Here is a 20,348-nt window from a genome sequence, read left to right as displayed (position 1 = left end):
AGATTGTTTTATTAGAATTGGAAATGTAAAGGAACATTACAATTCTAAACAGTAATCAGTAGCTTCATACTTCTCTTAAAATCACTGTTCTTCATTACAAATATCAGAAATTCAACAGCAGCTTCTGGTGAATGCTTTTGTGCGGTTATACACAGAAATACAAATGTTGTCTGTGATCCATTGCAGAGTGTGCTGTTTTATAGCCTTCTCTGGTGTAGTCTCAGAAATCAATGAGAACTTTAGATATTTATAAGATAGGATATCTTTATTAGTCACATGTACATCAAAACACACAGTGAAATGCATCTTTTGCGTAGGGTGTTCTGGGGGCAGCCCACAAGGGTCGCCACACTTCCAGCGCCAACATAGCATGCCCACAACTTCCTAACCCGTACGTCTTTGGAATGTGGGAGGAAACCGGAGCACCTGGAGGAAACCCACACAGACACGAGGAGAACGTACAAACTCCTTGCAGACAGTGACAGGAATTGAACCAGGGTCGCTGGCGCTGTAATAGTGTTATGCTAACCGTTACATTACCGTGCCTGCCCCTCACTACCATGCCTGCCCCTTATGAACAAGTCTTACTGTAAAAATCCTTGAAAATACTAAGCTTTTCTGTATTATGTGTAATCTAGTTTTAATGATGTACAATGACTATTCAGCAATCTCTCTGGGCATAAAATAACTAAATTCAGGTGAATGGAGTACCATACCCTCAGATGAATATTCCAGAATTTCAAAAGCATTGAACATTTTTTGAACATGTTTCTGTTTTTAATTTAAACTTAAATATTTTCCCACTGTTAATTGTGGACTCTGTAAAATATTTCAAAGGTTACTTAAAAATTGAGCCTTTTACTTTCAGATTTGCCTCCTGTGATTTGGCTATACAGCCTGGTTGATGATACTGGTGTTGCCGGGTGCTGGAGATTCCTTGGACCTGACACTCCACAGCATTCTATGTTCTGGAAAGTGGAGTCCATACCACAGAGAATGCTAGATTTTGCTGGGCTGCTTTCACCAAACTCAGTAGTGAGTTTACTAATATCACTGCTAGGCACAAGATCCAGGCCAATAAAAATGCCTCTAAAATGACAGCCCTTAAAAAAAGTCTATTGAACCACAGCCGTTTATAGTTGCTATCACAGAGCCACTGACTGGCCTTTCACTCCTGATAGCTACAGAATTATATTGGCTGTAAAATGCTTTGGGATGTCCTTAAGGTAACGACAGCCACCGCATAGATTTGATTGTTTCTTTTTACTTTTATATGGGTACAGTCCACTTCAACATCCGTCTCCAAATTCCTTTGAAAATGGAACAGAAAAAAAAAGCAACTCTCAAAAGCATCCATTTGATGGTCAGTCACTTGCAATCTCTCAAGTAACCGAGACATATTGGACAGGTAAGTTCTTATTGTCATTGAATTTCATGGTTTATACTTGCGGGTTATTCTTATGTACATTGGTAGTTCTTTGATTTGATACAGGACATAATTGACATTAATACCACTCAACAAACATTGCCATCAAACCACCCTTTTTTACGTAGGTACAGGGAGTGCTTTTCATGTTAAAAACATAATGTGGGCTCTGTTACTTGATGACCAACTAACAGCTCTTACTTTTAACCCTATCAGTACTATTGCCTTCAAGAATTGCTCATTGCTTGTTACTGATCAACCAATACAACTTCGAGTTTGTGCTTCACACTAAGCATAGTCTGATGTTCCAGAGATGATGTTCTTATTACAAAGTAAGTTCAAGAATCAACTGGGAGCCTTTAATTCTACATGGAGAACTTGTTCTCTGCTGAAAATTCTGGGGGCTGGGAATAGTAAAAAGATCCTGTAATCTCATGCCCTCATTTTGGGACAGAACCCTGGACTAAGGGGCTTCTGATATGACTGATTTATTGCAGAACCCTAGTCAGGAAACCTAATCATCCCACTAACCATACTGTGTACTGAGTTTTGAAAAAAGTGTAGGGAGAGGTGGGCCTGGGACTGGGGTTAGTGCTCCTGGGGATTCTGCCAACTACTTTGTCTTTAGCTCCAATGAAAAACTAAGTGTTGAGAGCTGGCATGTGGTTGTACCAAACCTCCAGCAAAGGGCGATCCATCCCAGAAGAGACTGACTACTATTAGAAGGCAGGGCCCTGGTTTCCTCTTTGGACAAAGAACTAAAAGTTTTGGGCTGACACTTTGGCCCTTGAGAATGATTGCTGTCTGACTGGACCATCTGGTGGGTGCTACTATTGTGACTGTAGAGGCAAGGTCTGCACAGTCTAAGTACTGACTGACCCGATAAGATAAGATATCTTTATTAGTTGCATGTACATCAAAACACACAGTGAAATGCATCTTTTGCGTAGGGTGTTCTGGGGGCAGCCTGCAAGGGTCGCCACACTTCCAGCGCCAACATAGCATGCCCACAACTTCCTAACATGTACGTCTTTGGAATGTGGGAGGAAACCGGAGCACCTGGAGGAAACCCACACAGACACGGGGAGAACATACAAACTCCTTACAGACAGTGGCCGGACTTGAACCTGGGTCGCTGGCGCTGTAAAGCGTTACGCTAACCGCTACACTACTTACATTCTTGACAGTGGGAAGAATGTAAGGTAAAATAATTTGCAGGACTCTGGGGAAAGAGCAGGGGAATGGGGCAGTCTAGTTTGCCCGACAATGAGAGACAGACTTGACAGACTGAGTGGCCTCCTTCTGTGTTCTGTTCCACTGTACTAGGTGGTTGAGAGATACTGTTTGGTATACCTCTGTCGCCAGCGCAGGAATTTGGGCATTTGGACCATGTTCTACTATTTGAGTAGCATTGCAAGGTTTAGATCCACACCACTTCCCAGCACTTTTACCAATCCATTATCTACAGAATGGCTGGGGATCTTCAATAAAATCCCTTAATGTGTGCAGGGGATATTGTGATTATTCACAGGTTGTCACATGTATCTCCTCCTTAAAAAGGAAAGCAAATAAGCACTTGGGCAAGACAAGGCCCAATATAAACCAAAAATTGCTTTGCTATGCATCTATTGCAAAACTAAACAGAACATTATTCTCACAGTGAGATTTATATCACTACTCCTAACTTTTAAATTAAGTTACACAATCTCTGTCCCTAGTTTAGAAGACAGCATTACTAAATTGACTGTTTTAAAGAGCTTCCTGCCTCTGTCTCACTATACTACACAACCTCCTGTAGTGTCCATTTCCAAAGAGCTGAAAAGTATTATTCCCTGCCCCACTGTCAAACCCCTGCCGAGAACTGGCTTGATAGGCTGTCAACCAAGGGCACCACTGTCAGAGGGATGTACTGTATACTCATTCTTAAAATGGATGCCACAGCTACCTCACTGCCATTTCAGTTGAGCCTCCTGCTGTGTTCTATAATTGAAACCAGTCCGATGTTAAAGGTATAAATCTATCTAGAATGTGCTAAAAATTCCCACAGTCTTAAACTGATATGGTAATGCTAGCATATGCAATTTGGTTAACCACTTTGCTTGGGGCACCAGCTAATGGATCTCCAGTTAATTTGTCTGCTTCTGACAGTTAGCCTTTTGTGATCTTAATCTAACGACATAGCAACATCATGATATTACTGAACACTATAATAATATCCAGAGCAGATAAGTGAACTAAAACAAACAACATTTGATAAATTGTACAAAAAAACAGGATGCTGGAAGAACTCAGCAAGTCAAGCAGCATTGGTGGAAGCAAAAGGTGTTAGTTGATGTTGTTCTTACAATTTACGTTTAGCCTCTCTGTAGTAATGGAAAAGGCAGAGGAGAGGCAGGCCAGAGTAAGAGTGGAGGGAGAATTAAAATGATATGTAACTGGAGGCTCAAGATGGCCATTGCATACAGAGGTCAAGTGCTCTGCAAAACAGTTGCCTAGGCTACGCTTGTTTTCACCCATGTGGAGGAGGCCACATCACAAGCACCGAATGCAGTAGGCCAGGTTAGAAGAGGTGCAGGTGAACCTCTGCCTCATTTGGAATGGCTGTTTTGGTCCCTGGATGGTGGTGAGGAAGGAGGTGAAGGCACAGGTATTACACATCCTACAGATGTAGGGGAAAGTGCCAGGGGTCAGGGAGGGGTGGGAAGAGAGGCATGAGCGACCAAAGAGTCAAGAAGAGAGCGGTCCCTTCAGAAAGCAGAAAGCGAGGGGAGAGGATAAGATGTGATTGGTGGTGGGATCACATTGGAGCTGGCGGAAATGGTGGAGGATGATGCAAGGGTCGGTGGGGTGAAAGGTGAGGACTAAGAGGTATCTATTGTTGTTTTGCCTGAGGAGAGCAGGGATGAGAGAAGACATGCGGGAAACAGATAAATATGTGTGAGGGCTCCATCAACTATGGCAGAGGGGAAGGTCATCTGTTTTTTGTTCCAGTATCTGGCATCTGCAGTCTCTTTCATCTTCATAATATTTGATAATGACCCTAATTGTAACTAAAAACTGACAGAACTGTAACTAATCCAGAGGGTTAGAACATATAGGATCCAGGGTGAGTTAGCAAATTGTCTTGCTGGAAGGAGTCAGAGGGTGGTAATGGAGGGTTGTTTTTCAGATTGGATGCCTGTGACCAGTGTTGTGCCGGACAGATGGGTCCACTGTTGTTTGTCATATAGGTTAATGATTCACATGAGAATGTAGGTGGCATGATTAGTATGTTTGCAGATGACACCAAAATTGGTGGTAGAGTGGACAATGAAGAGGGTTTCCTAAACTTACAACAGGATATAGATCAAGTGGGAAAGTGGGCAAGGGGATGGAAGATAGAATTTAACTCAGACAAGTGTGAAGTGATGCATTTTGGGAAGTTAAACCAGGATAGGACATACACAGTGAACGGCAGGTTCCTAGGCTGTTGAACAGAGTGACCCTGGGGTAAAAGTACATAGTTCCCTGAAAATGGGAACACAGGTAGACAGGGTGGTGAGGAAGGCGTATGGCATGCTTGCCTTCATCAGCTGAGGCATTGAAGATAAGCACTGGGACGTCATATTACAGTTGTACAAACTTGGTTAGGCTGCACTTGGATTATTGTGTGCAGTTCTGGTAACCACACAGTAGGAAGGTCATGATTAAGCTGGTGAAGGTGCAGAAAAGATTCACAGGGATTTACCTGGATTGGAGGGATTGAGTAATCAAGAGAGATTGGATAGGCTGGGTCTGGGTCTGTTTTCTCTGGAGCGAAGGAGGCTGAGAAGTGACATGATAGAGGTATATAAAATTCTTAAAGGCACAGCTAGGGTAGATGACCAGTGTTTGTTTCCTATGGTAGGAATTTCTGAAACTTGAAGGCATGTGTTTAGGCTGAGACGGAGGAGGTTTAAAGGAGAACTGAGCAGTCATTTTTTTACGTAAAGAGTAGTTGTTATCTGGAATGGGCTGCCAGAGGAGGTGGTGGAGGCAGGAACAGTACCAATATTTACAAGGCATTTTGACAGGTACTTGAATGAGGAGGGCATAGAGGGATATGGAATTAATGCAGGCAAGTGGAATTAATATAGATAGGCATGATGATCAGCATAGATACAGTTGGCTGAAGGGCCTGTTTCTACGCTGTACAACCCTATGACTGTAACTTATAAACCAGCATTTAAAATGCTTCAAAATAACAGCCGAGTGAACGATGAGAGATAGAACAGCTTTACAAAACAACCATTTTTCATGCGCTGAGGAAAACAATGTGGTAGAACTTTATCTTAGCATACACTGCTGATAAAAACAGGCAGATCTGTGGAAATGAGTATTTTTTGGCCTTCTTATAGATCAATGAATATAATAAGTTGAAGAAAAGCCAGGGCCTTGAATGTTCAAAGAGCTACTGAAACAATTTATTCTTTTACCTGTAGCAGTTGTTATGATAGGGATTATAGCTTCCTAATGCAGTTAGACATCCAAGACAGATTGCATAAGAGAAGAAAATCTGGGTGCCAGCATCCAGCCAGACCTGAGAATAGACAGAAAATTTGTCAATAATCTCCAGTAACAGATAAATTTCATTATTGAAAAAAACTCCAAAAACGAACATCATCAGCAATACCATGATGCTTCATTTGGGTATGAAGCTACAAAGGAATTAAGTCAGTGGAGAGCACCAGAGGTCCTCTGGACCACACAAGAAACATTGAGGCTTTGCAACCACCAACAACCGCCACATCCCCACCCAAGCAGTTTGCAGGCAGACTTTGGGATCCGTGATTTTCCACCACATGTTGTCTGTTTTTGGGGCAAACTCAGTCAGCAACAAGTAAATGAAGCTTATGAATTAAGATAATCTGAGCCTCATTTCTGAAGCAATAAGATTCATCTCCTACGCCATTAAAATCAGGTCCAACATTTTGCATAATATGCTAAATAAAAATAATGCTATCACATAAAAAGCAATGATAAATAATGATGCTGTTTTGAGATAAAATATATAGTTTGTTTCTCTTGGAACTAAATACACGTTCCTTATACTATTTTATGATACAATATTGATATTCTTATGTTACAGTTCTATAAACCTCTGATACTGATTCTTCACACAGTGATTGCAATGGCTGCACATTTGTAAAGGTGCACTTTGCCCTTTGACATCTGATTCTGCAAAGTGTACCCTTGTCAAGGAAGACCTGAGCCAAGAGAGGAGACCCACACTTTTGGAACTGCCGCTTTATTCTGTGGAAATGAAAAGACTGTTCTGCGTACCATGTAAAAATACTGAATTTAACTGAAATTAATGAAATGTGAACCTCAAAATTATGGATCCAAAAAAGGCAATTTGTCCTGTTCTTTCAACAGACAATGTGCAATTTGCTGCATTGTGGACATTTATTAATCCATACAATCTACTGTGAGAGGTAAATATCTGCTAGTTAAAGTTTCTAAGAAAAAACAGAATTCTCTCTCTGACCCCAAAGTGTAAGTAATTCTACAATATCATAAAATAAACAGTCATATTCCAAATGTGATATTCCCATAGTCTCAACAAAACTGCAGTAAATTTTGTTTCTCACAATCTGATCTTCATATGTTTATTTACTCTTCGACCCTCACATTTTCCAGTCTAATCTCTTCGGGCTGGAGAGGCCAGGAATAGAGGCCAGAGCTTCACAATAAAGGGTCAACTATTTAGGATGATTGATGAGAAATGAATTCACTCAGAAGGTTGTGAATCTTAGACCTCAGAGCCCCAGGAGGCTATGGATGCTGTCACTACATTTATTCAAGACTCCCCATACAGTTATATTCTTAAAAAAAAGTTATTTTTCTTATTTACAGTTCCTCAAGAAGCCAATTTGATAACCATTTGTTAATTCTTACTAATTCCTCTAATGCTGCTGTTAAAATTGATTGGGTCTATTATTATTTATAATAATACTAAATCTTTTCCTCTTTCTTAATTTGCCATCAAGTATTATATATATTTGTTCCATGCACTGATATGCATTAATTTATACATATTATCTTAGATTATATCCCTAGTAACACTGATATATCTTACACCATTGGTTTGTTTGGCCATATCCTCTAAACCACATGATAATTTTGAAGTTATAAAGAAACTTAATAATTACTATTATTTCCACTGTCTTCCTGCTCTTCATCGCATGGTTTGGCTGTGTAGGAAGGTCACAGATTAGGTAATTTAATTTATGCGGTAGTAGTCTAGCTGTTGTAATGAGTTCAGCATTGGAGAAGGAATATCATCATGATCATAGCCTCCAATAATCTGCTGGAATTTTGCATATGTAGAGTACAGGTAAGACTGCCCCAGTGCTGACCATTAGGCCAAACATGGACAAGCAGGCTCTAACATTCATTGTTATTTATTTATTATATATCATATAATTATGTATTTATGTATTATGAATAATTAATAACTGATTGGGACCTGGAAGGCAAAGAGGAACAGGTATTCAGAGATAGATTTGCTGCTTTAGAGAAGAAATGGGGAGGAGTAAGTTCATGGTAAAAGTTATCATTGTCCAGGATTTTTTTCTGCTCTGGGAAATATAAGTTAATGGAGAAATGCCTGCTTAATTAGAAACCTCTAAACCACCTTAAACATTCATTACCCCCACCTCTGGCCCGTAATAACTGTGCTGTGCTTAGAAATATATTTCTGTTCTTTCATCATGACTGGGTCTAGCTCGTAGGACTCCCTCCCTAACAGTACTATGGGATTATCTTCACCAGTAGGATAGCAGCAGTTCAAGAAGGTGGCTCATCATCACCTTCTCAAGTACAATTAGGAGTGGGCAGTAAATGGTGACCATGTTAGCTAGAATAAAGAGAAAACTCACAGTAATTTCAAAATATTCCTAACTGGTTGATGATTATTATTGAAATTGAATCATTTGGTATATACAATTATTGTACTACAACAACAAGATAGAGCTATATATATTTAATATTTTCTGATCCTAACTCCAAAATTGAATTTTAATCTAATCTCAAAAATCTGATTGGACCATATTGCAGTGCATAGGCATGTAAGTCCAGAACATGATAAAGCACACTATATGGCAATTCTCTAAGAAACTATTGGCTAACACAATCTGGCCCATTTATTCTATTTGCTGCTTAACGACCTCATTACTAATTACCTAAGATTTCATGTGTGTAAATCTATGTACAGTATAAACCACTTAATATAAGTATTCTTCAAACCTTTCACAATCCAGGTGGAATATAATTTAAATCTACTGAGCTAATTATGCTATAATCTAGGAGAACAAGTTCAAACATTTATTATACTAATTTATAAAAGTAAGTATTATCTAAAGATACACAATGATGCACTATTATGATACACATATCAGTATGAAATAATCTAGGTATAATTCAATTTTAGAATACCACAATCCAAAGGTATAAAATAACAACACACAAATTCAGTCTGATTACAGGATATGAATTCAATCATTCTATGTTCTAGATACTGAAATCCAAATATTGTTATCCACTGAATAGTGGTGACAAAGAGTGTAAAGACTACAGAGTAAAACCAGTTCTACAGCATTCTACACATCACTTTTATTCACATTAGTTTAATGAAATTGAATCATTTAGTGTCCAAAATAATTGCATGAATCAAGTTCTTGCCCCTTTTTCAACAGTGCTGATAAAGTGTATAAGGATTACAGTACTAAAAAAAATCTTCAGCATTCATTTCACTGTCACAGTCACTGTCCTAAGAGAGAGCAATGCATAGTTAATATTTTCTGATTAAATTCTCACAAATCCAGTAGATTAATGATGCATAATCTATTGCCTCTGAAACGAATTGACACTAAAATGGTCAACATATCTTATCATCAACCACCAAAGTAACTGTATTTGAATTACGTAGATGATTGAATTCAAATGTTGTTCTTTGTTCACTCATGAAAATTGATGTGAAAATAAGTTATGTTTTCCTTGGATGCACTTGTAATGATTACAATTCTGAAGTGACCGCACAGCACACAAAAAACTGCACTGAGTGACTGGGGGACTACACAAATTGCATACATCAAAGAGTCCTGACCACAAGTTGCCAGTTCTTTCAAGTAATTATACTCTCCATCCAATAATAGCTTGTGAAACAAAATGACCATCAATTGCCATAATGTTAGGAAACTGGAATATTAAAGGTGAAGATAAAGTAGAATAAAAGAATAAAACAAGAGATCGAAATAGAATAAAATCAGATATTCATTATGCTTTCTAGGAGAATTAATAATCAAATACAAAGTACAAAATGTACCAAATAGATAGAATAGAAAGGCTTTGGGCTAAGATGCATCTCGGGAACAGAACCCTATGGTTTAGCGGTGATGCAAAACCTTGTAGTTGAAAAAGCTAAAGGTCAGTCATAGACATAGCTCTAGGTTATATTGCTTAGCAGTTGATATGTCTAATCATTAATATGCATGCTCTGCAGGGAGAAGAGACAGCTGGAGCTACAGATGTTGAAATCTGAGAATGCAGCCGTGGACGAGAATTAATTACAGATCACATGCATATCATCACCTTTTCTATGGCAACACCAGTGCTATTTCAAATATCAGATTTATGTTTGGCTCTGCTTCTTTTCCAGTGCATCTTTTCTTTATAAATAGCTGCAAAAGTATCTATTTGTTATAATTATAATGTGACAAGTGCAATAATGAGTCAAACCTAAAGGACTGACATGCATTCCAATGCATAGAGAATGGTTTTCCATATTTAATTTGCATCTTTCTTTTCCAGTCTGCAGAATCTACATCATCCTTGTCATCAGAGATCACCAAAGGAATATATTATTTTCCGTGAATTAATGATGGCAAAATAGTTGTGAATATTGCAAGGTAAATTAAGTAAGGAAAGTTAGCTTGATATCAAGCCAATTCTTTTACAAGTATTATACAAGAAAATTGATAGTAATGAAAACAGGATCTGTGGCATTAACTTGTATGTTGCCAATAACCTATTTATATTGAAAAACTGAGACATAAATTCTTCTGCCTATATATCAGCACTGTTATCAGGAGGTATCTTTGTATGAAATGCATGTATGTATTCTCCTTTCAATAAAACCACTGTACAAATACAAATTATTGCTGTGTGTATTGCTTTGTAACTTTAAACAAGCGTATACATTTGGTTCAGTTCTATTGAAAATTTCATCCACATGAGTACAGAAATGCAATCCACAAAATGTGGTAGCTTGGTTAAACATGCTTCACCTTTGGGCTTCTCTCCAGGGTAACTTTTCAGAGTTTTAACTGGATCTGAGAAAGGACAGTTAAATAACTTCCTGCTCTACTTTAGAGGGTGAAAGCCAACAAGCAAGCTTACGCACAGACTTAAGAACACAAAGAAAGAATTGTGAGTAATACTCAATACATGACAAATCAATATTTCACAATTTTGAGAAACAACGAGCTTTCTTCTTTAAGTTCCAAGATGATTACATTTTGATAATTGCTTTTATTTTCTAGTATAAAAAGGCAGTATGCTAAATCTAACTGGAATGAATAGCTTTCCAGAGGAAAATTAGGTATAAAATTCTGTTGTTATTTGCAATATTAATTTAGCTAAAATTGATATTACCTGTTCAAATAAAACACATACTCAGTTTATTCAGTGCAGTTCCATAGACAGGTGAACTGCACTCTTGTCTTCAGGGAGAGTTTGTGTGACACAGTTATCCAAGCATGAGCCTGATTTGCCAGTAAACAGATCCCATTAAGGATCATGAGACTCCAATACAGAGGCTCTCAATAGCACAATCTGACAATAAACATATATTTTGATTCTCCATTCATCCCAATGAAACAAATATCACAGATGTATGAACAGTAATATATGTCTAAACAACTTCACTCTTCAGTGGGAAGTATTATAGTGCAACTCCGATTTCCACATTTTAAGCAATGTTCACAGTTGTTATTCATAAAAAATCACTGATGAAAATTTTGTAGTTATTTATATAACTTGCTGAAATAATGATTAAAATAAAAAATCCTGATCTACAAGTGCACATTGTGTGAAATGTATTCAAAAAATATTTAACCCTTCTGCTGCTGGCATTGAAAATGAAGACAATCCGAGATTATGGGGATATCTTTACAATTAGTAATTGACTTACGGAAGTTGTGTTTATGAAATGGGAGCATACTTTACTAAAAAATGCATTAGCAAATTGTTGTTGTTGTGAATTCCATTGTGAAAAAAATCTACGTTTTCCTGAAATTCTTATAATGGCTGTGGATAGTACTTCATGGGAATTTCCTGTATTATAGTTGCAAGATCTTCCGCCACATAATACTTGCCACATAATAATACCATTATACATGAACTCCTTAGCCTCTCTCCACAGACTGGTCTCCATTTCTTGCTCAGAGCTGTTACACAATGGGTTAAATTCAGCCTGAGCAGTCAGAATATGTGTAGTGTCTTTCTCCCCAGAATGCCTCAGTACTATCCAGGCGACTATGACAACTGGACATTTTTCCTTAGTTTTTGGCAGTTTCTTTCTGGTATCTTTTTTTGTTATTCTCAAAAACAAGTAGACACATATATGACAACAGGAAATGATTATGAGAGTATCATCTGTCAGTGGTAGCCACCGATGTACCTTGTTGATGTTAATGGACCCCAGAGTGTTGGAGGTGAACATAATCTGCAGTTGATTCTCTCCAATGTGTTTAGTGCTGATGACCAAACACAAATTTTGCTGTGAAGGTTATGTCTCTGAGCCTGGGTGTGAGAGATAAGAGTGGTTTTCCTTAAAACCTGTTATATCTCTAAGTATTGTTTGGATGGGTCTATTTCCATCTGTGTGGTTAGTATTTTATGTTCTCTAAGCTTCAGAAAATGTGTGACATTCTGGGGCGGGACAGAGTGAGAGAGTAGGATGTGAGAGATAAAGAGAGGCAGTATGAAGATAGACAAATCAACAGGTTAAAGGCAAGGAGATAAAGAAGACCTGCAGGACATGACAGAAGCAAAGAGGTTTGGAGAAAACCTGAGTGGCAAAGGGAGAGGCCACATTTCCCAATCGATCTAAATGCAGTTCAAAATCACTGGTAGCCCCTTTCCTTTACACACCATCTGAATCCTCCCTTACTCAAGCACACAAGACAGCAAGTCTTGCATATGTATTCAGAGGTTCAAAATAAGTATATGGAAGTTCCTATCCAAGGATTTCTTTATCAGTGGAGATCTCCTCTTCACATAGATGAGGGAACTACAAAGTGTTGACTCCAGGGCAGATACAACAAATAGTTAGGAGGGCAAATGATATTTTAGCCTTGAACAGGAGAGGATTTATTCTTATACTGAAATTATATAGGGTCTTGGTGAGATCACACTTGAAATACTGTACATAATTTTAGTCTCCTTATTTAAAAGAGTATTTGTCAAAGAAAGAGTGCAGCAAAAGTTCACCGGAATAGTTTACCACCTGAGAAGAGATTGAGAGTCTAGGTCGATATTCTCTGGAGTTTAGAAGAATGAATGAAGATCTCATTGAAACTTGTAAAATTCTTGCAGGACTTTACTCGAAAAGTTACTCGAAATGTAACTCGAAAACTGGTGAAGTTTTGTAATTCCCTAGCCTGGAAGCCTAAGGACCCAAAGTTAATTTAAATCAGAGATTGATGGTTTGCTAAATGTTAAGAGAATCAGGAGATATGGGGACAGTGCAGGAAAATGGAGCAGAGGTAAAAGGTCCTTTATGATCATGAATCGTGGAGCAGGCTCGAGGGGATGGCTGGCCTCCTGCTGCTCCATTTTTCTTGTCTTATGTTATGTTCTTATGTAAATTTAGTCTTTCAGTTGTCCAGCAAATGCCACATAGCAGGTTTGGATATCAGTGGCTGTTTAATCCAGAGAGATTTCAGCAAAGAAATGTGCCTACCATCAAGCTGGCTTTTGCCCAGTGGCAAATCAATGAAGGTTATGGTATTTCTCCAAGGGACTCTTTATTCTTTCTGCCACATATCTACTCATAGCTTGCCTGGACCTTATGCATAAGGCGTTCTGTGGAAAAATACGCAGGAGTTCCAAGGGAAAACTGCTGCAAAACCTGGCTTCCATTCTCAAAGCTTAGTCTGCCACAAGGTTTAGCTGTCATCGAAGAAAGATGTGAAAGCCTAAAGTGTGTGCATTCCTTGCTCCCAGGTGAATTTATGAAAACCAACTGTGAGAAAATTGTTTCTCTGCTTGGTTGATATTGAAATACCATTGTTGCTATAGCAACAACCTTATTTTGTACTGTCTGTCTTTACTCCACTGTTTTCTTGAAATAAAGTGAAGAAGTAAGTGTAGAAAACCTACAATGGTAAAATCATCAACTCCGTTAATAGGGGTCTGGGTTGATCACTGAATCAGTCCTCTCCATTGGACCATCAAAAATACCTTATCATTTTAATTTATTGCAATTTATTGCTTCCAATGTTATTAAACCCCAATATCAGCTGAAAAATAACTTAGCAGCCTTGAACAATAAATGATTGAAGTATTTGCCATTTGGACCTTTGAATGTTTTCAGCATATTACCTGAAGCTCAATTATTGCACAACATAAATTATTTGCACCATGTACTTTAATAATTATTTTGATCATAATTCTATTGTAAAATATTCACGTCATAGAGAAATGCCAAACTTTGCACAATGTTTCAAAGCCCACATTGTAAAGCAGAGGCCAAGGATGCTCCTGTATCATCTGAAGAGGTGAAGGACAGTGTGAGGACTGGCCGTGAGCCCATGAAGAATAACCCTGACCACTGGCAGTACTGCCTTCTTTGGCCATAAAGGATGATAAATCCTCGGGAAAAGTGGCCGTTTTTAAGAAAAGAAATTGTGGAAATGCCTTTCTAAATCCAAAAGTTTTTTTTAAGCAAGCTCAAGAAGACAATGTTTACTGGATTTAATTAACTGATATTATTTCACCCCAAATTACATTAGGGTGCATTTTTCCTCTTTCTCCTGAAGTGCTAAGTAACCTCTTACTGGCATGTTCTCCACTCCTACTCAGCTTTTTTTCAATTTACTTATCTACAGGGTTCTGATCTCACTGGCACTTGAATGACAAACCATTTCAGCTAGGTCTAAATTGTCTGATCTAGGGTCAAGAGTAAGCTAGATCAGGAAAACCAGATGGACTTACCGGGCAATTCAGTACATAATGGTCACCATTACTGATACTAGATTTTATCCCAATCGTATTTAATTACATGAATTATTTCCCCCAGCCATCATGCTGAGATTTGAACTTATAGCTCCAGATCAATAGTCTTGGTGTCTTGTAGAGACAAATCCAGTAACTTGACTGCTAAATTATCTTATCTCACATGTCAGTCTTTTGACATATATAAATACATAAGAGCATTTTGTCATATTGCTTATATTTTTGTTGGAAAGTCCTTCTGCCCTAATGCTGCCTTACATCTCAAACATCATATTGACTGAGACAATCCTTAATAATTTACACGAATCCAGTCACATTTCCTTAAACAAAGGTTTCTTTTGTAGTCAGCTTGGATTCTAATTGCATGCTTGGTCCCATGTGTCATCCTTTGCATACTCTCCAGTTCCTCAACATACAACACAACTTTTCCAGGTGTACATCTGCCAATGTTTTATAAAACAGAAATAGAAAAGCTGATGTTAGGGCTAAGTGTAAAAGTAAATTAAGTTTCTTACTGCTATCTCGTATTGCCAACGTTGTTGACGTAACCATTTCTACTGAATATATCAGTCACTTTCTTACAAGTAGACCAAACCAATGCCTACTGGGTTACTTTTACTTCTGATTGAGGTCCAGGAGATTACAGATACAGTCAGAAATTTACAAATGCATGAAGCGTTAATATACTTTTCACATTTACAATAGTGATTACGTAAACTTTACTTTGCTTTTAAGTTGATATTAATATATTTAAAGACAAACTTAAAAATATACGGGTAGGTCTTTGTGTTCTTGTGTCTCCATTCCCAGTGCTGAGCTGTTTACAGCAAGACATATCCGGAATCCCATTCAAGTTCTCCATGGCTTTCCACTTGGGAAGGTACCAAATAGGGAGATGTGAGGGCAATGAACCAGGGAGCATCCAAAATTCCACTAAGCTCTCTCTGGTCATAAGCAGTGCTGCTCCACAGATTTTAAAGTTTTCAAGTTTCAAATGATGCCTGTGCATAGTATAAAAGATATAACGCAGATGTTGTCCCAGTTGAGAATTGAAAATAGATGATCACTTCCCAATATAGTTTCAAGTGAACTGACCTTTATTCTTAATCTTGAGTCATAAATGCAACAAGAGCTTGATAATGTAAAATCTTAGAGATGGGTAATAAATGTTGGCCTTGCGTGCAATGCTCACAACTATTAATGAATAAATAAAATTGACACCATTCTAAGGGTATGACTGGCATTAAAAAATTTCAGCTGTTTTATTGTTCTTATAAATAGTTGATGTTTGTCCATTGACCAAGAATAATATACAAAGTAGTGCACAACGAATATATTCTTCAAATTAATTTTACATGTTTGAATGTGAACTTAGTTCTTGGATTTTCATTTTTTAAATCAAATTCACAGGTAGACACAGCCCTTTGCTTCACTGCAATCAACCAGGCAGTAGAGTAACAGGAACAGGACGTGGAAGATAAGCACATCACTGAAACAGGCGTCCAATATTCTCAGGTAGGGACAGAGTGCTTGGCAATGAATTGCACTGAGTGTTGTTACCTAGCCAAATTCTCCAGCCTACCTATGTGTTGCAAATTATCATACTTGGGGAGAAATAAATGTTGATGCCAAAAGAACATCAATGTTCTACCCTGTACAGTAGAATAGGATTTAAACAGGTTACCTGTGGGGGCAGATCCTTGTCAAAGGATGGCACCCCAACTGTGTTGCAATCTGCCACAAGAGTAGAGCATCAGAACCACAACCCACAGACTCAGAGGTTAGCAGGCTGCCACTCTGGAAACCAGATCCCCTGAGACCAATAGTAAACGACCATGACTTGTGGTTCTGGTGAGATCTTCCTCTTCAGTATTTTAGCTTAAATCTTCATCTGCATGAACATGTCAAGGTCAATTAGTTCCAAGCAAACTGACCTTTGTTCTTAACCGTGATTCATAATGCAACAAGAGCTTGATAATACTAAAACCTTAGAGGTGGGCAACCTTCTTCAATGTTCTCTGTCCAAAGGGCATTTTATATGCAAGGAAAATCCACAAGAGGCATTTGCGAAAAAAAAGATTTGAAATGCATCAGGGCAGTTGCAATCTGCACTTTGATTCTTCTATTGCAGGATGGATGGGGAGAGTCTACTATGGAGGTCAGTACACTCAACTTTTCCCTGCATGGTTAAAATGAATGGATGGTGAATCACACGGACGAAGAGTCAGGCTGGATGAATTGCCTATGTCCATTCCCATTACACAAAGCTCTGTGCTGGGATCACTGAGACGTAACATTCTCCCTTATCCTTCTAAAGAATGAGCTGCAGATGGAGGGGCAGAGTGGTGTTTTAAGCAGTCTTCCCTTAACAACCTTCATAGTCTTAATTTATAGACTTTGAGCAGATATTGAAATCTTTGACTAGTGACCTAAGTAGGGAAAATGGTTGAATGTAATTCTGCAAAAATGGGAAGTATATCAGGGCCAATAATAGGAACAGCTGCTCTTATCCTATACACTTGACAGCATTTCTTAAAAGGGTCCTTTACATGTAAGTGGCTTCTTTTACACTCCATTTTCAGATTTATTTAGGTTGCTAGGCAGTTGGTTTTCTCTGTTTCTACTTTAGCTGGATATCAACCCTAATGAATACATTCATTACCAGGAACTGGGAGAGCACAGGCACCCCTTGTTCATCCCCTGGCCCTTTCTTTGAACCTGTTTTAAACCATAAATCAACAAAAAAATGTGATTTGCGAACAAATGTATTTATATAATAGCGGCGCAAATCCCTAAGATCACAGAGCACATAATGATCCCTGTGTTTCTGGAGGTCCTCTTTAAAAAGCTTCAGGGAGTAATGTTATCAGCGCCAAGGATGGCTGTGTTTACGTTGAGGGAAATATTCTGTGGCTCCAGCTGTCTTCCAGAGTCTCACAAGAAGTGGAAAGGGGCGGAGAAGTTGCACATATGGCCATGTGCAATTGATTCCTCAAACCGTGAGCCCCCTCTGCAGGCATGTGAAGGCCTCAGTGGTGCTGTGAATCATTTCAATTTGGCCCCTGATCTAAAGAAAATTAATAAGCCATATTTCTGACTGGCATTTTGGGGTTGCTGTACCCGGCCAGTGATGTAGAGTTGGGGATACCTGCGTGTATCCTGATTATCATGGGTATATCCTGAGAGTTGGCCCCATCAAATAGGATAGGCAGCTCATCAGATAATAAACCTTTTGTGTTCATCGTAGAATTGTTGTAGAACAGAAGGAGGCTGTTCAGCTCATCAAGTCAATGCTGGTGCACAGCAGAGCAATCCCATCAATTCACCCCAGACCAACCCTATACTGTTTTACTTTGTCTTTAAAAAGCACAGTAGAAAGTGTTCCACATGGAAATTTATTTGCTTGATTTTGAACAAGGCTGAAATTTGAGATAAGAATGAGGAGTCCATCTGAGACCACTGCATACAGGTGTGATAAAGCTTCTGGCTTTTGGATCCTATCTGTCAACCATTCAGCATCTGCATTCATACAACCTATCCATAGTTACTCTGGCATATCAGGAGAGGGTTCACCAGACAGATTATCACACAGCTATACCCTCTGCTGTAGGATATTTTGTGGAAAACACCCAGGAAAAGGAAGGCTCTGCCTGAAGCAGTTATGGCCAAGCTTTCATGCCACAAACCTTTCCAAAACACTCCAAAGACATGCATCGCTAAAGTGAAGCATACATCCATCTTTACTTTCCTTCCTATATTGGCAAATGTGCTCCTCATTTGCAAACAGATTCAAGAGGCCACAGAGGCAAACTCGTTGGCACAAAAGCCTCCATACAACATGCATGTAACCTTTCATAGGAGGTTGGTGTTACACTCTAATAACATCTTGCTCCTTCAGCAATATAGGCAGCAACGCCGCTCACACATCTCCAGTGCATCCCTGTGATTCGCCCCTCCTTGTAAGCCACAATAGTTGGAATTACAGTAGTCAATATAATAGTTCGGTTCATTTGTCCTCTGCTGGTATGAGCTAGAAGTTAAAAGAAACTGCAATGTGTGAGTTGCTTCTCAGTTATGCAATTGCACTGTAAATTTGCTGGCATTGTATAGTATGTTAGAGCAGGATATCATCAATTAACTTCCACATTAATTGTTCATTATTTGGTCAACTTTGGTACAATGTAAATTATTTAATGTTCCTTTGGTAAAAGCTGGGCAAAGCCATCTTGAAATTAAAAAGTCAACCCAAAGGGTTTGCTTGTCTGGATAGTTTGTTTGCCTTTCAGAATTTCTCGTAATGTGAGTCAGATGATTGTTATTATAAATAAACAATTGTTACGTACCAGCAACAGCAGAAACACACCGAGTCATGTACAAGTGTTAAAAACTATTTTATTAAAAACTACTTGCAATAATAAGGAAAGTAAAAACAGTTAGATATCAAACATAATCCCCAAAACTAAACTCAAAGTGTGTGTGTGTCAAATTCCCAAACCCCAAGTCTAGGAATAGTTCTCAAAGTTCAGTTCAGCAAGTCATAAGGTGAAATGTGAGCAAAGGCTTTTGCAAAACCACCACTGACTGAAGACAAAACGTAGAGAGGATATATAGAGAGAAATTACAAAATCCACATGTTCCATGATGGAACCCATACGACACCTCAATCTCTGATGATCTCCATTGCTTTATTCCGAAGTATCTGCCACCCCAAAAGGCATTCAATACGTAGCCACCCACAGAAATACCTGTTTCCCACTACAGGTTACCGACAAAGTGAACTCTACTTGTTTGTTCCAAAAATCCATACATGGATTGTAGTGACAGACATAGCTATTGTTCTTCATCCATTGATACGGAGACCAGCAGTCAGTCAGTCAGTCTCTCTCTCTCTCTCAGTCTCTCTCTCTCTCTCTCTTTCTCTGACGCACAGACTCACCAAGCAAAACTGTCACCACGTTGTAATCTTGCTGTCGTGATGACACCACACACACACTACTACTCTACTGTCCAGGTGCCTTAAAGGGACATTCATCAAATAGCAACCTGGCTTGTAACACAACGAACCCAATATTTACTCTAATCTGTGCATGGAGCTGGTGTGGCTGCGGACTTCCCAGTGGGTTACCCTAACTGTAAGGGCACCCAGACCCTACTGAAATTAAGCCCTTTAAATAGGTTTGCAGGTTTCCCACTTGAAGACTGTCACACTGATTGGATGTGTGCCTACTGGTGAAGACAGCTTACCATGCGCCGGGATGCAGAGAGCAAAGAAGGAGGCAAAGTGGGATGGTGGAAAGGTAGAGGGTTGAAGGATATGGGGCAAATTGCAAAGGAAAGAGATTGAAGTAGGGCAGATGAACCATTAGTGGCTATAAACCATTGAAGTCATGGGAGAGATCATTATAGGAAAGAGGTGTGGTGGGGGGAGTCATAACATTTGGAGGGGTGAACATAGAAAAAGTTCGCAATCCTTCTTCAGTCTAATTCTGTTTGCTTGGGAATATTTGTCTTTAAATAGTGAGTGCTGATAACGTTAGGAAAAGTTGTTTCAGAGTGAGGGAAGCAGATTTTGTAAAGTAGTCCAATAAACACACACACACTCGCAAAAACACTGTTGAGCCAAGATGACTGCATTTCTACTGATGTTTATTCATTTCTTCCACAA

At 38.8% G+C, this 20,348-nt stretch overlaps 1 protein-coding gene across 1 annotated transcript in view; it reads right to left on the bottom strand.

Moving 5' to 3' along the window:
• Positions 1-20,348, bottom strand: part of slc6a11b (solute carrier family 6 member 11b) — a 123,439-nt gene that overhangs the window by 34,448 nt on the left and 68,643 nt on the right. Inside the window, exon 8 of the mRNA XM_052017480.1 lies at positions 5,881-5,984. Within this exon, the coding sequence (XP_051873440.1) occupies positions 5,881-5,984 (104 nt within the window). The remainder of the gene's footprint in view (positions 1-5,880; positions 5,985-20,348) is intronic.

This window comes from Pristis pectinata, chromosome 6 (genome assembly GCF_009764475.1).
Source record: "Pristis pectinata isolate sPriPec2 chromosome 6, sPriPec2.1.pri, whole genome shotgun sequence".
NCBI classification, from domain to species: domain Eukaryota; kingdom Metazoa; phylum Chordata; class Chondrichthyes; order Rhinopristiformes; family Pristidae; genus Pristis; species Pristis pectinata.
Note: the sequence above shows the minus strand (reverse complement) of the source record. Positions and strands in the feature narration are given on the sequence as shown.